Source organism: Glycine max, chromosome 4, assembly GCF_000004515.6.
Source record: "Glycine max cultivar Williams 82 chromosome 4, Glycine_max_v4.0, whole genome shotgun sequence".
Classification (NCBI taxonomy): Eukaryota; Viridiplantae; Streptophyta; class Magnoliopsida; order Fabales; family Fabaceae; genus Glycine; species Glycine max.
In genome coordinates this window covers 35,258,632-35,277,351 of record NC_016091.4, presented here as the reverse complement: position 1 = coordinate 35,277,351, position 18,720 = coordinate 35,258,632, and the positions used below count along the sequence as shown (strand labels likewise).

Here is an 18,720-nt window from a genome sequence, read left to right as displayed (position 1 = left end):
TACACTTGAGTGGGTGAGGTATTCAAATAGCAACTATAATTGTCTTGTTATGTTTGAGATGTCAGGTACTAATCCTAATGATGGAGTGGGGCTTTCACAATTCCAAATGCAAGCTTTGATGCAACATTTGGAGAGGTTAATGAAACAACGAGATGATGCGCTCTATGAGAGGTTGGATCAAATGGAGAATAGAGATCATAATGAAGAAGAAAGGAGGAGAAGAGGGAATGATGGTGTTCCTAGACAAAACCGAATTGATGGTATTAAACTCAACATTCCTCCCATTAAAGGAAAGAATGATCCGGAGGCCTACTTGGAGTGGGAGATGAAAATAGAGCATGTTTTCTCATGCAACAACTATGAGGAGGACCAAAAGGTGAAGCTTGCCGCCACGGAGTTTTCCGACTATGCTCTTGTGTGGTGGAACAAGCTACAAAAGGAGAGAGCAAGAAATGAAGAGCCAATGGTTGATACATGGGCGGAGATGAAAAGGATCACGAGGAAGCGGTATGTGCCGGCTAGTTACTCAAGGGATTTGAAATTCAAGCTCCAAAAACTAACCCAAGGCAAAAAGGGGGTTGAGGAGTATTTCAAGGAAATGGATGTGCTCATGATTCAAGCAAAGATTGAAGAAGATGAGGAGGTAACTATGGCTCGATTTCTTAATGGTTTGACTAATGATATCCGTGATATTGTTGAGCTGCAGGAGTTTGTTGAAATGGATGATTTGCTTCACAAAGAAATCCAAGTAGAGCAACAATTAAAAAGGAAAGGAGTGGCTAAAAGGAGTTTTACCAACTTTTGGTTCTTCTAGTTGGAAAGACAAAGGTAAGAAAAATGGGGCTGGTACTTCTAGTAGTTCCACACCTACCCCATCAAAAACTCGCTCAAAGTCCCAAGTGGAACCCTCTAAAAGGAGTAGAGATGTGAAGTGTTTCAAGTGCCAAGGCCTAGGACACTATGCTTATGAGTGCCCTAACAAAAAGTCCATGGTTCTTAGAGATGGAGAATATATAAGTGAATCCGATGTTGAAGAGGAAGAGGAGAGTGAGTACGTAGAGGAAGAGGAAACTCCGGAGGGAGATTTGTTGTTGACTAGAGGGTTACTTGGTGGTCAATTGAAGCATGAGGAGGAGAGCCAAAGAGAAAACATCTTTCACACTAGATGTTTAATCAATGGCAAGGTGTGCATGGTGATCATTGATGGAGGTAGTTGCACCAATGTGGCTAGTGCTAGATTAGTGGCAAAGCTACATTTAGCTACTAAACCACATCCTAGGCCATACAAACTTCAATGGCTTATTAAGGATGGAGAGGTGCAAGTGAGGCAGCAAGTTGAAGTGGACGTTTCCATTGGGAAATACAATGATAAGGTACTTTGTGATGTTGTTCCTATGGAGGCTAGTCACTTACTTTTGGGGAGACAATGGCAATTTGATAAAAGAGCCAATCATGACGGTTACACCAACAAGATCTCTTTCATGCCCCAAGACAAAAAGATTGTGCTCAAACCATTGAGTCCACAAGAAGTGTGTGAGGATCAAAAGAAAATGAGAGAAAAACTTCTTCAAGAGAAAAGAGAAAAAGAAAAAGTGAGCAAAACACTTGAGAGTGAGAAAAAGAGGGAAACACTTGAGAGGAAAAAGAGTGAACAAAAGAGAGTGAAACACTTGAAGTGAGGGAGATCTATTTAGCCACAAAAAGTGAGGTCAAGAGGTTGTTTCGTGCTAAACAGTCACTATACATCTTGTTTTGCAAAAATCAGATTTTGACCACTAACACTTTTGATGATTTTGAAGTGCCTTCTAGTGTTAAAATTCTTTTGCAGGATTTTCAAGACATGTTTCCATCAAATGTGCCAAGTGGACTACCACCTTTGAGGGGAATTGAGCATCAAATTGATCTCATTCCGGAAGCTTCTTTGCCCAATAGGCCAGCCTATAGAAGTAATCCACAAGAAACCAAAGAGATTCAAAGACAAGTGGATGAACTCATTAGCAAAGGTTGGGTAAGAGATAGTATGAGTCCTTGTGTTGTCCCAATGATTTTGGTCCCTAAAAAGGATGGGACATGGCGCATGTGTTCCGATTGTAGAGCCCTTAATAACATCACCATTAAATATAGGTATTATATACCTAGGCTTGATGATTTGCTTGATGAATTGCATGGTGCATGTTACTTCTCTAAAATCGATTTAAAAAGTGGATACAATCAAATTAGGATTAGAGAAGGGGATGAATGGAAAACTGCTTTTAAAACAAAATATGGTTTGTATGAATGGTTGGTTATGCCTTTTGGCCTAACTAACGCTCCTAGCACTTTCAGGAGATTAATGAACCATATCTTGAGAGAGTTCATAGGAAAGTTCGTTGTGGTGTACTTTGATGATATTCTTATCTATAACACTTCACTTGATTTGCATATTGATCATTTAAAATCTGTCTTGACTGTGCATAGAGAAGAACAATTGTATGCCAATCTTGAAAAATGCATCTTTTGTACTAAACATGTTGTGTTTCTTGGTTTGTTGTGAGTTCAAAAGGAGTGCAAGTTGATGAGGAGAAGGTTAGGGCTATTCAAGAATGGCCTACACCTAAGTCCGTGACTGAGGTGAGGAGTTTTCATGGCTTAGCAAGTTTTTATAGACGATTTGTGAAGGATTTTAGCACATTGGCAGCACCTCTCAATGAAGTGCTCAAGAAAAATGTTGGTTTCAAATGGGGAGAGAAACAAGAAGAAGCTTTCAATATTCTTAAGCAAAAGCTAACTAATGCCCCCATACTTGCGTTGCCAAACTTTCAAAAATCTTTTGAAATTGAGTGTGATGCTTCAAATGTTGGGATTGGGGCTGTGTAGATGCAAGAAGGCCATCCAATTGCTTATTTTAGTGAAAAGTTAAGTGGTTCTACCCTTAACTATTCAACTTATGATAAGGAGTTGTATGCCTTAGTACAGGCTTTGAAAACATGGCAACACTACCTTTATCCCAAGGAATTTGTCATTCATAGTGACCATGAGTCCCTCAAATATATCAAGGGGCAAGGCAAGCTTAACAAAAGGCATGCGAAGTGGGTGGAATTCCTAGAGCAATTCCCTTATGTTATCAAACATAAAAAGGGAAAAGGTAATATTATAGCCGATGCTCTTTCTCGGCGTCATGCATTACTTTCTATGCTTGAAACAAAATTGATTGGTCTTGAATGTTTGAAAAACATGTATGAAAATGATGAAACTTTTGGAGAAATTTTTAAAAATTATGAAATTTTTTCAGAAAATGGTTTCTTTAGACATGAAGGCTTTCTTTTCAAAGAAAACAAATTGTGTGTGCCTAAATTTTCTACTAGAAATTTGCTTGTTTGTGAAGCACATGAAGGAGGTTTAATGGGGCATTTTGGGGTCCAAAAGACTCTAGAAAAATTACAAGAACATTTTTATTGGCCTCATATGAAAAAGGATGTGCAGAAATTTTGTTAACATTGCATTGTATGTAAAAAGGAAAAGTCTAAGGTAAAGCCTCATGGATTGTATACTCCATTGCCAATGCCGGAGTATCCTTGGACTGATTTATCCATGGATTTTGTTTTGGGGCTGCCAAAAACAAGCAATGGCAGAGATTCCATTTTTGTGGTTGTTGATAGGTTTTCTAAAATGGCTCATTTTATTCCATGTAAACAAGTTGATGATGCTTTCCATGTGGCTGATTTGTTTTTCAAGGAGATTGTGAGACTCCATGGTTTGCCAAGGAGCATTGTTAGTGATAGGGACTCTAAGTTCCTAAGCCATTTTTGGAGGACTTTGTGGAGCAAGTTGGACACTAAATTGTTATTTTCAACCACTTGTCACCCACAAACCGATGGGCAAATGGAAGTTGTTAATAGGACTTTGGGAACTTTGCTTAGGACAATTTTGAGGAAGAACTTAAAAACTTGGGAAACTTGTTTACCCCATGTTGAATTTGCTTACAATAAAGTTGTTCATAGCACCACTGATTGTTCTCCTTTTGAAGTTGTTTATGGTTTTAACCCACTAACTCCTCTTGATCTTTTGCCTATGCCTAATGTTTCTGTTTTTAAGCATAAAGAAGGTCAAGCAAAGGCGGACTATGTGAAGAAGCTTCATGAGAGAGTCAAAGATCAAATTGAGAGGAAAAATAAAAGCTATGCTAAACAAGCCAACAAAGGGAGAAAGAAGTTGTCTTCAAACCCGGAGATTGGGTTTGGGTGCACATGAGAAAAGAAAGGTTTCCGGAACAAAGGAAATCAAAACTTCAACCAAGGGGAGATGGACCATTTCAAGTGCTTGAAAGAATCAATGACAATGCTTACAAAGTTGAGCTGCCCGGTGAGTATAATGTTAGTTCCACCTTCAATGTCTCTGACTTATCTCTTTTTGATGCAGATGGAGAATCCGATTTGAGGATAAATCCTTCTCAAGAGGGAGAGAATGATGAGGACATGACCAAAAGCAAGGGCAAGGATCCACTTGAAGGACTTGGAGGACCTATGACAAGGGCTAGAGCAAGGAAAGCCAATGAAGCTCTTCAACAAGTGTTGTCCATACTATTTGAATACAAGCCCAAGTTTCAAGGAGAAAAGTCCAAGATTGTGAGTTGTATCATGGCCCAAATGGAGGAGGACTAAATGGCACCACTTTGTCTCAATTTTAGAGTGTTTAGTTTGTCCAAATAATGGCTCAATCCTTGTAAAGTTGGCTGACCAAAAATGTTTTGGGTTAATCAACTAAAAGGGCTTTAGTTAGGTTTAGTTCGAGTTGTAATAAGGGCCCAATTGGAAACCTAGGCATCAGCCTTTTGGGAGACCAAATGGCGGATGACTTGATGGCTGTTGGGGGTGACTTTTGGTTGCCACAATTTCAGTTACACTCAGCCATTAAGTTCTTTAATTCCCTAGGTTAATGACATTAAGTTCTTTTAATTCAAGGTTAGTGGGTCATTACTAAAATTTGATGTAAAGCTTCTATATAAGCTGAACCATTTTATCAATAAACACAAGTTGAGTTTTATTCAGAAAATTAGAGTTTATCTCTTTTATCTTAGTGAGAGTGATTCTCCTAAATTCTTGAGTGATTCGAGAACACCCTGGCTGTATCAAAGGACTTTCACAACCTTTGTGTGTTGCCCTCACTGGAAAGAGTGATTCTTTCCTTCCTTTTATCTTCAACCTTGTTCTTTCAAACCACAATTCCAGAAAATCCACTTCTGCCCAGAATTATTTCGTGGCCATAACTCCCATTTTACGCACTCAAATTAAGTGATTCTTGAGCCTAAATTGAATTTTAAAACGAGACCTTTCACCTTGTTTTGGAATCACCTCATTTGGAGCCCTGTAGCTTGAGTTATTGTCATTTCTATATTTCTGTCTAGCCACCACTTAACCTACATTTTACCATCCCATTCATCCATTTTATGCCAAGAACCACCTTATTAAGACCCACAAAATTAACCACCTTATTTTCCATCCTTTCCATAATCAATTTCTTCATTTTCCATCAAGGTTTAATCTTAGACGATCCTAAGTCAGCCCTTGTGCCATAAGGGTTCATATCATGACACCAATCTTCCTTTCCAATTTCCTATATGGCAACTCACAAATAAGGAATCAAAGAGACAAGCAATAACCAAAGACCAAAAAAATGAAATAAAAGCTAAACCAATAGAGTTTTAACAAGAAAATTTTTCAAGGATTATTCATCAATTAAAGCAATGAAAAACACATAAAAGCAAGTTAGGACTCAAAGAGAAACCTAGAATGGCTCTAGAGTAGAGTAGAAAAACTAAAAAAAAAAAAAAAAAAACTCAAGAAACCTTTAGTTTTGGCACTTATTTTCACACTACTTTGCAATTGAAATTTCACAGCTAAGATTGGTATAAAATTGGCACCAATCATAGAACAAATTTTGAGCCAAAAAACAAACACACTTCCCTTTCACTTTTTTTTTCTTTTCTGGACACTGATTTTCCCGTCAACGTGTATGATTTTTATTATTTTTTTTCCATATATCCAAATCACTTGGTTCTTTTTTTCTAATTTTGGTTCAGATGTCTAGAAAATTCAAAAAACATTTCAGCTCAAAATTCTTAGAGACCAATTCCTTGTAATTTTTAAAAGTTCGTATGTTCAAGCTACCAACACTAGCGATTTCAACCTAGAAATCAAGAGTAGTGTTTATGTTGCTTAAGGCTTGGATAGTTACAATTTGTATTTGCTTATGCTTAATTGTTTTGAATAACACAATCCAAGAGAGCTTAAGACTTATTTTTATTCACAAATCCAACCACAACTCTACTTCTTCATAGGCATCATGTAGGAAACTTAGAAAACAAAAAAAAAGTTGAACTACAAGACTACTTCTAGGAATTGATTTAGAACATGTTATGAACTAAATAACATGCATGAATTAGACTCAAAATTCAAAAGATAGGCTAAGAATGACAAGAATACACGAAAAAATGTATCTAGAATTCAATCAACAAAATCAAAATTCAACACAAACTTAAAACATAATGTGACAATTGTTATGACTAAACATGACTCTAAGACAACATGGATTAAGTGATTTACACTTCGATTTTTTTTTCTAATCAATATTTTGGAAGAAAATTTAGATCTAAAGGTTCAACACAAGAAGATTATGACTGAAAAATGACAGAATCTAAAATCAACACAAAAACATGATTCAAGAGTAGGTCTATAAAATTTGAATCGTAGAAATGCAATAACAAGTGTAGATCTAAGATTTTATCGGTTTATTTTTTTGAATCTACTCTAAATAGGACCAAACCAGAAGACAATGAAGGATATGCATGGAGAATAAGATGAAGAACAAGGAATTAAAGTGAATTGATCAAACAAAAAGATAGAGGAAGCAAAAGAACATCACCTAGATGAAATTGCTCTTGATATCACATGACGTAGCTTCATGTGGAGCTTGTAGGCCTTGAATCTTCTTCATCAATGGAGTCCTTTGCTTCTTGAAGATCAATGGTAGCCGAATGGAGAAGGAAGAAAGATGATTGGAGATGCCACTTCAAGGAGAAGATGAGTCCAGAACAAGCTCACCACCATAGGAAGTCATGGATAAAAGCTTGAAGGTAGGAGAAGATGAGTGGAGGGAGAAGGAGAGAAAGAGCACGAAATTTTATGCCTCAAGTGAGGTCTAAAATTTGAAGTGTAATTCTCAAATGATCAAAGTTGAAAAAAATGCACACACATGGCCTCTATTTATAGCCTAAGTGTCACACAAAATAAGAGGGGAATTTGAATTTCTATTCAAATTTCACTTGAATTTGAATTTAAATTGGTGGAGCCAAATTTGGAGCCAAAATTTCACTAATTATGATTAGTGAATTTTAGCTATGATTCAACCCACTAATCCAAGATCAAGTCCAAGATTCTCCACTAAGTGTGCTTATGTGTCATGAGGCATGTAAAACATGAAGGATATGCACAAAGTGTGACTATATGATGTTGTAATGGGGAGTAGCAAGCAAATGCTCACCTCTCCCTTAAGATGGTCCAAAATTTAATTGGATTAGACTTCTCCCAATTCAATTAAATTTATCTCCCAACACACACACATCAAATAGTGCATTTAATAGTGTGACTATATGATGTGGTAATGGGGTGTAGCAAGCAAATGCTCACCTCCTCCTTAAGATGGTCCAAAATTTAATTGGATTGGACTTCTCCCAATTCAATTAAATTTATCTCTCAACACACACATCAATTAGTGCATTTAATGCATGTGAAATTACAAAATTACCCCTAATACAAAACTAGTCTAGGTGCCTTATAATACAAGGGCTGAAAAATCCTACATTACTAGGGTACCCTCCCTACACTATGAAGCCCTAAATACAAGGCCCAAAAATAATGAAACCTTAATCTAATATGTACAAAGATAAGTGGACTCATACTTAGTCCATGGGCCCAAAATCTACCCTAAGGCTCATGAGAACCCTAGGGCCTTCTCTTGCATCTCTGACCCAATCTTCTTGGAGTCTTTTATCCAATGTCCTTGGGGGGTAGGATTGCACCACATCACTTCTATTTTCTCTTGCATTGTCATAAGTTCTGCTACTCTAGAAAAGTAACTTTTTTGCAGGTTAGTGTTCCTCCTTTTTGTTACCATTGTAGATGAGTTTGAAACTCGTTTTCTCATCTCTGGTTACCTTGTTGATATAGGACTTCCGTTTGGTGACTAGCTCTCTCTTCTTTAGTTTGATCCTTGTCTTCATAGGATCTTGTCACTTCACATGACAGTGCCTCAATACACTATTTGCATGACATTTTCCTTCATAGTTTCTTGTACGTGTTTTTGAATTGTGTAGATACTTCTTCCTTTACTGTTGTCTTCTGCATTGCATCTTTTGATGATCCTTAAGTTATGTGTAACTTTTGATATCTATCTCTTGACTTAAATTTTCTTTAGAATCATGCTTCTAGTGATATGTAGTTTTTGATATATGCACTTTGATGTAGAAATCATGATTATTTTTCTGCTTCTAATTTCTTGCTTTTGAAGTTAGATAGTCCTCAAATTTGAGAGTCCTTCACTATAGGCCAATGATTCACTCCACTTTTCATGCATCTTGAATAAGTCCTATTTCTTTAAGAGCACTCAAGGCTAGCACAAGTCTAAAGGATTAAAATTTATAGCTTACAAGTTTATTGTTATTACAATGTTTCGTTTAAGAAAGGTTATGCTTCAACCATAGAAAGAGGAATTTGTTCCTTAATTATTAGTATTAGTATTATAATTTTTTCAATATATTAGTTTTACATCTTTTAACTATAAGAAATCATGTTTCAAAAGAGAATTTCAAATGTAAAGAAATTGTATTTCAAAAGACAACTTTTAGTAATTGTTTAAAAATCATAATTGACTGAAAAAATTACACCATTTTAATTAAAAAAAAATCGATAAATAACTAGAGAACATGATAATATGATGAATGGACTAGCAGTAGCAAAAGCAACAGACACCACAAGACAATCCACGAAGATGATGAGATGACATCAAAATGAAGTGGTTCCACCACCGGTAACAACCACTACCCTCATGCCATGGCCTCCTTCTTCAGATTCTCCCTTTCCCTCGACGCCTCCGATTCCCTTCAGTCCAACCTACATCCCCCTTTCAAAATCAAAACCAAGCTCATCGAGGCCAACCTCAACTCCAAGCCTCAGCTTCGGGCTTCGAAGCCAACGCCCAAGCCAAACCGACAACACCCAAAAACAAAACCCAGTTACTTACCCAAGAACACGGAGAAGCAGAAACTCTTCTTCTCACGCGATGCTGACGTCGATTTCTCTCCCGAACTGAGCACGGAGCACTGCAACGCGATCCTCAAACGCCTCGAAGCGAGCGCCGCCGCCGCCGACAAAACGCTGTCGTTCTTCGAGAGGATGAGGGCGACGGGCAAGTTGGAGCGCAACGCCGCCGCTTACAACGTAATGCTTCGGTTTCTCAGCAGAAGGCAAGACTGGGAAGGCGCGGAGAAGCTCATCTACGAAATGAAGGGTTCCGAATTGATAAGTTGCAACGCCTTCAACACCCTTATCTACGCGTGCTGCAAGCAGAGCCTCGTGCAATTGGGAACAAAGTGGTTCCGAATGATGTTGGATTGCGGCGTCGTGCCCAATGTGGCCACCATTGGGATGCTCATGGGGCTCTACCGGAAGGGTTGGAACCTCGAGGAGGCGGAATTTGCCTTTTCCCGAATGAGAGGGTTTCGTATTGTGTGTGAATCCGCGTATTCGTCCATGATTACCATTTACACGCGTCTCAGGTTGTATGAGAAGGCCGAAGGCGTGATCGAGTTGATGAGGAAGGACGAGGTGGTGCCCAATTTGGAGAATTGGTTGGTGATGTTGAATGCTTATAGCCAGCAAGGGAAACTGGGTGATGCTGAGAGAGTCTTGGAGGCAATGCAAGAGGCAGGGTTTTCTGATAATATTGTTGCTTTCAATACTATGATAACTGGTTTTGGAAAGGCTAGGAGAATGGATGCTGCACAGAGGTTGTTTATGAGGATAACGAGGTGTTTGGAGGTGGATCCGGATGAAACTACTTATCGATCCATGATTGAGGGTTGGGGTAGAGCTGACAACTATGAATACGCGACAAGGTATTATAAGGAGCTCAAACAGATGGGGTTCAAGCCCAGTTCATCAAACTTGTTTACGTTGATTAAGTTGGAAGCTAATTACGGAGATGACGAGGGTGCTGTTGGGATCCTTGATGATATGGTGGATTGTGGATGCCACTATGCTTCTATAATTGGTACTCTGCTGCATGTGTATGAGAGGGCTGCGAAGGTTCATAAGGTGCCGCGTTTGCTCAAAGGTTCGTTTTATCAGCATGTGTTAGTAAACCAAAGTTCTTGCTCCACTCTCGTCATGGCTTATGTGAAGCATCGGCTGGTGGAGGATGCCTTGAAAGTGTTGAATGACAAGAAGTGGCAAGATCCTAGATATGAGGATAACCTGTATCATCTTCTGATTTGCTCGTGCAAAGAGGCAGGTTTGCTGGAGGATGCTGTGAAGATATACAGTCGAATGCCCAAAAGTGACGACAATCCGAACATGCACATTGCGTGCACCATGATTGACATTTACAGTGTCATGGGCCTCTTCAAGGATGCCGAAGTGTTGTATCTGAAGTTGAAGTCTTCGGGAGTTGCCTTGGATATGATTGCTTTTAGCATTGTTGTAAGGATGTATGTCAAAGCTGGAGCTTTGAAGGATGCTTGTGCAGTTTTGGATGCAATTGACATGCGGCCTGATATTGTTCCAGACAAGTTTTTGTTATGTGATATGCTGCGTATTTATCAAAGATGTAACATGGCGACTAAATTGGCTGATTTATACTACAAAATCTCAAAAAGTAGAGAGGATTGGGACCAGGAACTATATAATTGTGTCCTAAACTGCTGTGCTCAGGCTCTTCCAGTAGATGAGCTTTCCAGGCTTTTTGACGAGATGGTACAGCATGGATTTGCACCTAGCACAATTACCTTCAATGTCATGCTTGATGTCTTCGGGAAAGCCAAGCTTTTCAACAAGGTTTGGAGGCTGTACTGCATGGCTAAGAAACAAGGCCTGGTTGATGTGATCACTTACAATACTATCATAGCTGCATATGGGAAAAATAAAGACTTCAACAACATGTCATCAACAGTCCAGAAAATGGAATTCGATGGGTTTTCAGTTTCTCTCGAAGCATACAATTCAATGCTGGATGCTTATGGGAAAGATGGCCAAATGGAGACATTTAGATCTGTATTGCAAAAGATGAAGGATTCCAATTGTGCCTCTGACCACTACACATACAACACTTTGATCAATATCTATGGAGAACAAGGATGGATTAATGAAGTTGCTAATGTGCTTACAGAATTGAAAGAATGTGGACTCAGACCTGATTTGTGCAGCTATAACACATTGATCAAGGCGTATGGGATTGCAGGAATGGTTGCAGAAGCTGTAGGTTTGATCAAGGAAATGAGAAAAAATGGAATAGAACCTGACAAGAAAAGCTACACTAATCTTATCACTGCACTGCGACGAAATGATAAATTTTTAGAAGCAGTTAAATGGTCATTATGGATGAAGCAGATGAAAATATGAATTTCATAAAGCTATGGCATTATCTAAGTGGTCTTGGACCTTCTAACCCTTGTTCTTTGAAGAATAGTTTGACCTTAAAATTCCTACATGAGTAAAGCCTCTGAACTATGGCTTCCCTTGGTAAGATTTTTCTGTATATCTTGTAGCAAAAATAAAACAAATAAACAGATGTTTGTTGATGTATCAAGTTTTGCAAATTTGTGTTCGAGAATCAGAGCCATTCATCCTTCTGATACTGACTGTTTGATGATGTTCAAATATCAACGTCACACTCCCACAGGGGTGAGACCTATTTGTATGCGTGAGTCATTTATGTATGCTTGTGTGGTCAAGATTTACTCTAACAACTATATTGCAAAAAAAATCCTCTCACTAAATACATCTCCACTACCACCCCCCCACCCCGACACATATATATGTTGTGTATAAAATGAGAATTCTTATTATTGTGAAAATAAGATGTATAAATGTAGATTATTAAATCATATTTAAATGATTAAGATTACATGTGCATGACTTTTCAACTCTAGTTACTAATCTTGATCATTCATGTATAGTTGCATGACCAATATTTATAGTCTGATTAGCACAAGTTCATATTTTCATCTATAAATTGTGTATGTTATATGTATTTTATTCAGAAAGGAAGTTCTTTTTATTTGCTTTCTACATCCGTTCTTTTCATAGTAGAAATCATGATTGACTTCTGAATCTGAGTCCAGATATCCTGGTTTTTCAGTGCAATAGCCGTACAAGATATTGACCTACATGAATTGTTAAGTATGAAATGGAAGTATGACGATATGCCATGGAAAGTTACTGTGATGACCCTGAATATTTCTCGCTAATTGCACGAGCACAATATGCACTCTCGCATATGCAACCAATCGGTCGAGAAGATAAAATGCCACTTAAAGCTCCAATTTTGAGGCTGATTTCAGAAATTGCCTGCGCTAGAGTTTTCAGCTCCAAAAGCAGCCATATGGTTGAATCCGGAATTGTGATTCACTGAAGCATTGGTTCTATGATGGTAGGTTGGCACATTACATAAACTAGGTCTACAATTCTGTATTATTACTTCCTACAAAGTGTGCTTTTCACTGTTTATTTGGTAGGTACATGATTTTATTACTTGTGCTTATGAACTACTCCTAGAAAGTGATTACATTTCTTTATACGGGCTTTCTGTTTCCATTATTATTGTGCTATGAGCTGAATATAACCCTCCTCTGAAACATAGACATAGATCTTGCTTTAGAAGAACAAACTCTCTGAAACTTGTCTTCTTTTACGGTTAAATATGATTTTGGTCCTCGGAAATCCATCAAATTTAGTTTATAATCTTCAAACTTTTTTTTTTCATTGATTTTATTTCTCAAATTTTTAAAAATAGATAAAATTAGTCGCTCACCTTAACTTTGGTAAAATTTTTGCTAATACGACTAATGATTGACATCTAAAATGAATGTCACATGTTAGTTTCATGTGAATGTCACATGACATAAAAGGATCAAAACTATGATTATTTTTAAAAAAAAACGGGAGCAAAACCAATTTTGACAAAATATTTAGAGACCAAAACCATGATTTTGAAAATGTAGGTAGGGACTAAGATCAATTTTGACGAATTTTTATTGTTGCAATAAAATGTGTTTAGTCCCTAAAAATTGTCAAAATTGACCTTAGTCTGCAATTTTAAAACTATGGCTTTAATCCTTGAAGATTTGGTCAAAATTAGTTTGAGTCTTTGCTTTTCTTAAAAAAGTTCTCAATTTTCTTTTGATGTCACGTGACACAAACATCACATGTGGCATTCACGTAGTAGTTGTTAGTCACATTAGCAAAAATGTTAACAGAGTTAAGATGAGGAACCTTCCACCTATTTTCAAAAGTTTGAGGGCCAATATCAATAAAAAAAAAAAGTTTAAAGATAAACCAAATTCGATGAAATTTCTGAAGATCAAATATATATTTAACCTTTTTTTTACGATGATAATAACTTCTTGCTTTCACCACACTCCATTCAATTCAAGAGTTTATTGATAGACTTTACATGCAGTAGTGGATGGGCGTTCGTTCAGGAGTTTGAAGAAAGAAGCATAATTATGGCAATATAGTCTAAACTCCGATAACTAACCTAAATAAAGATTAAATGTGATAGTTTGAGTAATTGGAGTCCTCAGAATGTGAAGCCACACCACCTCTATTATTTCTTGGTTTGGTTGAACTAAAGCTTTGTCAGTTGTCACTAGAACGCAGAACAGTTATCAAAGGATTGAATAAACTTGTGCTAGCGAGGAATCCAAACACCCATACCCTTCATCAACTCAGACAAGGGTTCAAAAACCAATTGCATAACTTTTACATGCCACTTCCTCGGAAGGCACATGCTTGTTAAATGGAATTCACCCTTTTAACCCCATCGTGAAGTTCTCACCGCAATGATACAGAAATAAGTTATTGACCGTTTCAGTATTTTCCATATTATGATGAAAAGTTAATGGTTTCGCATTAACATTACATGAGTGCAGATAACGGCGTGCAAACCATAAAACATACTTGCGGCCTAAATACATTAATGAACTGCAATTTAATTCATAGCATTAGTGGTTCTTTCTTCAAACTTCAATTTGGGATAACAAGGACGAACTGCACTATACTTCTGCATTTCTTCTCAATATAACACTTTATAATTGCATTTCCTCTGATAATTTTATATACTATATAATACATTTATCATTTATTTTGCAAGTAAAAAATGCATTGTCAAAGTTAGCCCTAGCCATAGGTTCCGCACTGTACACAAGATTCTGCTGCAAGCAGTTAGCAGTACCCACGTCTATTGTGCAGCAGCAACTCAATTCAGGTGTTGGATATCACCAACATTAAAATTTCATGGTGAATTTCCTTCCCTGAATGTTGGTTATAAATTTGAGGGGTGATAAAACCTCTCTGTAATGCCACCTTGTGTTAAATAGATCTTTATATCAAGTTCTGTGTTAGACACAACGTGAAAAACTGCTGGATTCGAGGCCAGCACCTCCAGAATATAAGGGAGAAGAGGATAGAAGAAGGCACAGAAGGAAAGGAAGCTTGTATTTTGTTCATATATCATCACTTTTACAATTGTTTATTTATACTAGTTTCCCTACTAACGGAATTTGTCCTTTTGTGCTCAGGGAATATTTTCTAAATCATTGGCTAATTCTATTGTGATCATGCTGTCCCCTGCAGTACCAACAGCCAACAATTCTGCAATTGTGGATTTCCTTTGCGCAACCAGGTCAGCTTCCTTTCTCACCAACTTTCATATGTAATCCTTGAGGTAAGAGGGCCTTGTGATGACCCTCTTGGGTTTTCCTACTGACTGCACCCGTGTCTTGTGAATGCACCCTTGTTTCGTATTCTTGGTCTGCTATTGCTGTTTTCACCTCCTTCTTGCTTGTGCTTTTGCTTCAGTCTTTGTATCATTCTGACTTCAGAGCATTCTAGAACATGATACATTTTCAAAATATTATCAGAACCTATTTTCTTTCCTTCTCGGCCTTCTCCATAAGCAATGTTGGATCAGCATTCCCATCTCCAAACAGGATGAATTGCACCCCACAAGTTCATCCATATTTTGCATTGGAAGCAAAGAATACTTTCAGTGCAACTTATAATTGTTGAATGTGAAGAATTGCTCAGTTGAAGAAGTATGGAGAATCAAGAACCTTCTGTAAGTCAAAATCACCTCTCTTTGGCAAAGGAGGGAAAGCCAATCCTGGATATGTAGTCTGGAAGCCCTCAAGCAACTGTCAACAAATCAAAGTTCCATCATGAGAAGGTTAAAGAAAACAGCCTATGGTTTTTTTTTATCCACTCTGGTGCTCTAAAAAGGTACATTTTGGATTACAAACGGACAATATGATTTAGCATAAGTTTACTTTCAACTTAGATGTTGTCAGTTTAATATTGGCCAATGGATAAATATTTTTTTAAGAAACATAGCATTATCTCAACCAACATCTGTAATAGTACGTAGGATCAGCTCAGCTTTAACATTTCCTAGTTCACTGGGAAAGTAATTTATATAAACTAGGTGAATAAATAAATATTAAATCAATTCAACAATAATATAAGAGATAGATAAAGTGCACAAGACAGTGGGGTTTGGGGGAAGGTAGATGCAGATAGGCTTGCCCCCACAAAAGCAGAGACCTTTTCCAAGATTTAAATTCATGACATTCAAGTCCCTTGGCAGCAACCTTACCATTGCATCAAAACTTTTACATCATTCCATAATATAATAAATTTAATTTAAATTTTGAGGCAATAGAAATCTAATAATACTTAAGCTTTCAGATTCCAGAGTACTAGTCCGGGTGTCCTCAAGCAAATACCACGATAGTATAAGGCTAAAGCTATGGTCAATCCTGTACTTAAATGGTCCTCATATAATGAACCTGAGCAAGCCTTAGGATGTTTATTTGCAAGTTTCAGAAAAAATAATAACCTCAATGTGAATTTCAAAATGGGATAAATTTCAAAGAAAAATTTTCTTTTGCAGTTTAGCACACATTTTACAAAATGTTTTAGATCAAAAAATTCTATAACTTCACCCATGATAAAGGTCAATGGATAGTGAGATGAAAAATATTAATTTTTTCTCCATGTACTCCTAGAAGATAAGCATATATTTCTCAGGCCACAGCAAGAACTCACATTTTCAAGTATAGGCATGTTATAAAGCTCCACAAATTTTTCCCTTAGAATCTGATTCATTTTCTCAACATCGCATGGGTGTGTCCAAAACGAATCATGAACCCCTGCAAATAATAATCATTTCTCAAAAATCAAGCAGGAAGAAACATGTAAGAAAAGAAAAAGAAGGCATATTTCTCCAATAGACATTTCCCTCCACCAAATTTCTCGAAGTTAAGCATAAAAAGTGAAAATAAATGTAAATATATTTACAGAACCTGAAAGCTAAAACTGGATTTATGTTCATTAAAATGGATTAACCTAAATTTTCTCATTGATCAAAGCACAATCTCAAGATCTTCAGTATTGAACACGTATTTAAAGACAAACTGAGAGGTTTGAGATGAAGAAACCAGAAAAAGGATCAGGACACAATGATGAAAGAATGACATTTCAACTATAGAAACTATGATATACGGCCAATCCTACTCATACTAAGTGAACTAAAGATTGAATTTTCTATCTCACAAAAGAGAGAGCGCAAGCAAGTTTCTGCATGCAATTTTCAGAAATTAATCACTAATTTCACATACGGCAATTCTATTAGTGTCCCTGTGGATGACCTTAACTAGAAGAATGGATTCTATAAAGAAAGAAAGAAACTCCTCTAAAATGCAAGCCTACAGCAAACTGCATTTTCTTTACAATTACAATCGTAAAAGTAACTGATTCCAACTCCATCCCTACTTCCAAATACAATTAAACAAACACCAAAGACAAAACAGGAAAATTCTATCCATTTAAAAAGAATAGCAAACTAATATTTATGAATTTATTATTCTAAAGCGAAACTTCACAAATGTTTATTATATCATTAGTAAAATGTTGTCTTCAAACCTGCAAAACATAATCCAGCGTCATTGCAAGCTAGAGCAGTCATCATCATGTGTGAACTATCCAATGAATGTACAAAGTTTGGAGGAAATGCACTTCTCTGCTTCTTGACAGATACCTGGAATACAGTCTTAATAATGAAAATAGTTCAGAAAGAAAAGAAAAGTGGAATATAAAGATTATCTATACTTACTGCGCTTCCCTCCCTCTGCAAAGCCAAAAGCTGAAGAGATGTTCTTATCTGCAGTCCATGGTGAGATTCATTATTAAAATGTATGGAGATCAGCCAAAAAGTTTAAAATCCATATAATTTTATTAAAATGTATAATTATTGGCACCTGGCCATGGATTTCTATTTTCTATAATTTATATTATCGGGCTATTTATGAGAAAATATCAGGTTGTCAATATGCTACTAATTCCAAGTGCAACAGAACGCAGTGTCCACTATCACTAATATATTATTACATATTGTGTAGGTAGACTGTTGATCTAGGCCTGGCCCACTTAGGTAGGACTTTAAATTTGCCGTCTCATTGTTGAGTTACTATTCTATTTGTTGAAATTATCGCCTCATGGAAAGATGGAGAAGAGAGAAATATACATAAATAAGGAGATGTGATACAAAGCACCACCCTAGACTCCTATTATACTAATATTCTGGACCAACTAGCACAAGCTAAACCCAGTAATACCACATAAATAATAAGGCTACTAACAACAGAAATTCTAATATTTTAACACATCCTCTCAAACCAAAACTTATAAAAACTCAACTCGTTACAAATAAACACACTGAAAAATACATATTACGTTCAATAATCCAGTTTAAAGATATTCCAACTCCCAAACAAGTACAAAGTGAAATGAGGCATTCCTAACATTTGACTACTAAAGAAACAAATTATCATAGATGCAAAGATGACAGTGAGAATATGGACGAAATGATGCACAAACAACACATGGAATGCTTAGCTCCAATTTTTTTTTAATAAAAAAAAACTCAAAAGCTAATTTTATGCTAAATCTAAAGATAAAAAACGGTACAAGTCGTTTGCCATATTCAATTTTTTTAGCCTAAAAGCTACTTTTAAGCTAAAAGTTTTTTGGTAATATTTTTAAAATCTTTAGTTTTATTTAAAACTACTTATCTCGACCAATGAAAAAATAATATTTATAAAAAAATATTCTGTAAAATTAATTTAATTTACATATAACTATTTTAATAATAATGAAAAATATTAAAGTATAAATATTTAAAAAATTTAATTTTTAAAAATGTCAAAAAATTATTTAATTAATAAAAAATTTTAATGGTGATTTATAAATAATATATATAATATTAATTAAAGTATTATAAACATTGATTGCAAATGATAAAATATATAAATTATTGTATATTGTTGTTCAATAATATTTTAAAGGAGATAAAAAAAAACAAGTTTATTTAACATAATTTAATTCAATAAGAGTTTAATGGCCATGCATAGAC

At 36.3% G+C, this 18,720-nt stretch overlaps 2 protein-coding genes and 1 pseudogene across 7 annotated transcripts in view; 2 read left to right on the top strand and 1 right to left on the bottom strand.

Moving 5' to 3' along the window:
* The first annotated feature begins 379 nt into the window (after nucleotides 1–379).
* LOC121174693 (uncharacterized) lies at nucleotides 380–4,349 on the top strand (annotated as a pseudogene).
* A 4,617-nt stretch (nucleotides 4,350–8,966) lies between these two features.
* On the top strand, nucleotides 8,967–15,636 carry LOC100804693 (pentatricopeptide repeat-containing protein At4g30825, chloroplastic). Of its 3 annotated transcripts, XM_041014558.1 has the most exons (4): nucleotides 8,967–11,771; nucleotides 12,391–12,681; nucleotides 14,831–14,934; nucleotides 15,173–15,636. In XM_041014558.1, the coding sequence occupies exon 1, from the start codon at nucleotides 9,087–9,089 to the stop codon at nucleotides 11,649–11,651; it is 2,565 nt and encodes an 854-aa protein (XP_040870492.1). In that variant the 5' UTR covers nucleotides 8,967–9,086; the 3' UTR covers nucleotides 11,652–11,771; nucleotides 12,391–12,681; nucleotides 14,831–14,934; nucleotides 15,173–15,636. The 3 variants fall into 3 exon arrangements, with proteins under 3 accessions (XP_040870492.1, XP_006578471.1, XP_003522936.1); XM_006578408.4 differs by lacking the exon at nucleotides 15,173–15,636 and having other exon boundaries at nucleotides 14,831–14,946; XM_003522888.5 differs by lacking the exons at nucleotides 14,831–14,934; nucleotides 15,173–15,636 and having other exon boundaries at nucleotides 8,967–11,933; nucleotides 12,391–12,826.
* Nucleotides 14,731–18,720, bottom strand: part of LOC100802776 (DNA-directed RNA polymerase 3B, chloroplastic) — a 52,707-nt gene continuing 48,717 nt past the window's right edge. For 2 of the 4 annotated variants that reach the window (XM_006578407.4, XM_006578406.4), the window contains 4 exons: nucleotides 17,422–17,469; nucleotides 17,232–17,346; nucleotides 16,356–16,459; nucleotides 14,731–15,445 (listed from right to left, as the gene is read on the bottom strand). In XM_006578407.4, the coding sequence (XP_006578470.1) occupies nucleotides 15,335–15,445; nucleotides 16,356–16,459; nucleotides 17,232–17,346; nucleotides 17,422–17,469 (378 nt within the window). In that variant the 3' untranslated portion in view covers nucleotides 14,731–15,334. Of the gene's footprint in view, nucleotides 15,446–16,355; nucleotides 16,460–17,231; nucleotides 17,347–17,421; nucleotides 17,470–18,720 lie in introns of those variants that run through there. The other 2 variants (XR_005890975.1, XR_005890976.1) reach the window with 1 other exon arrangement.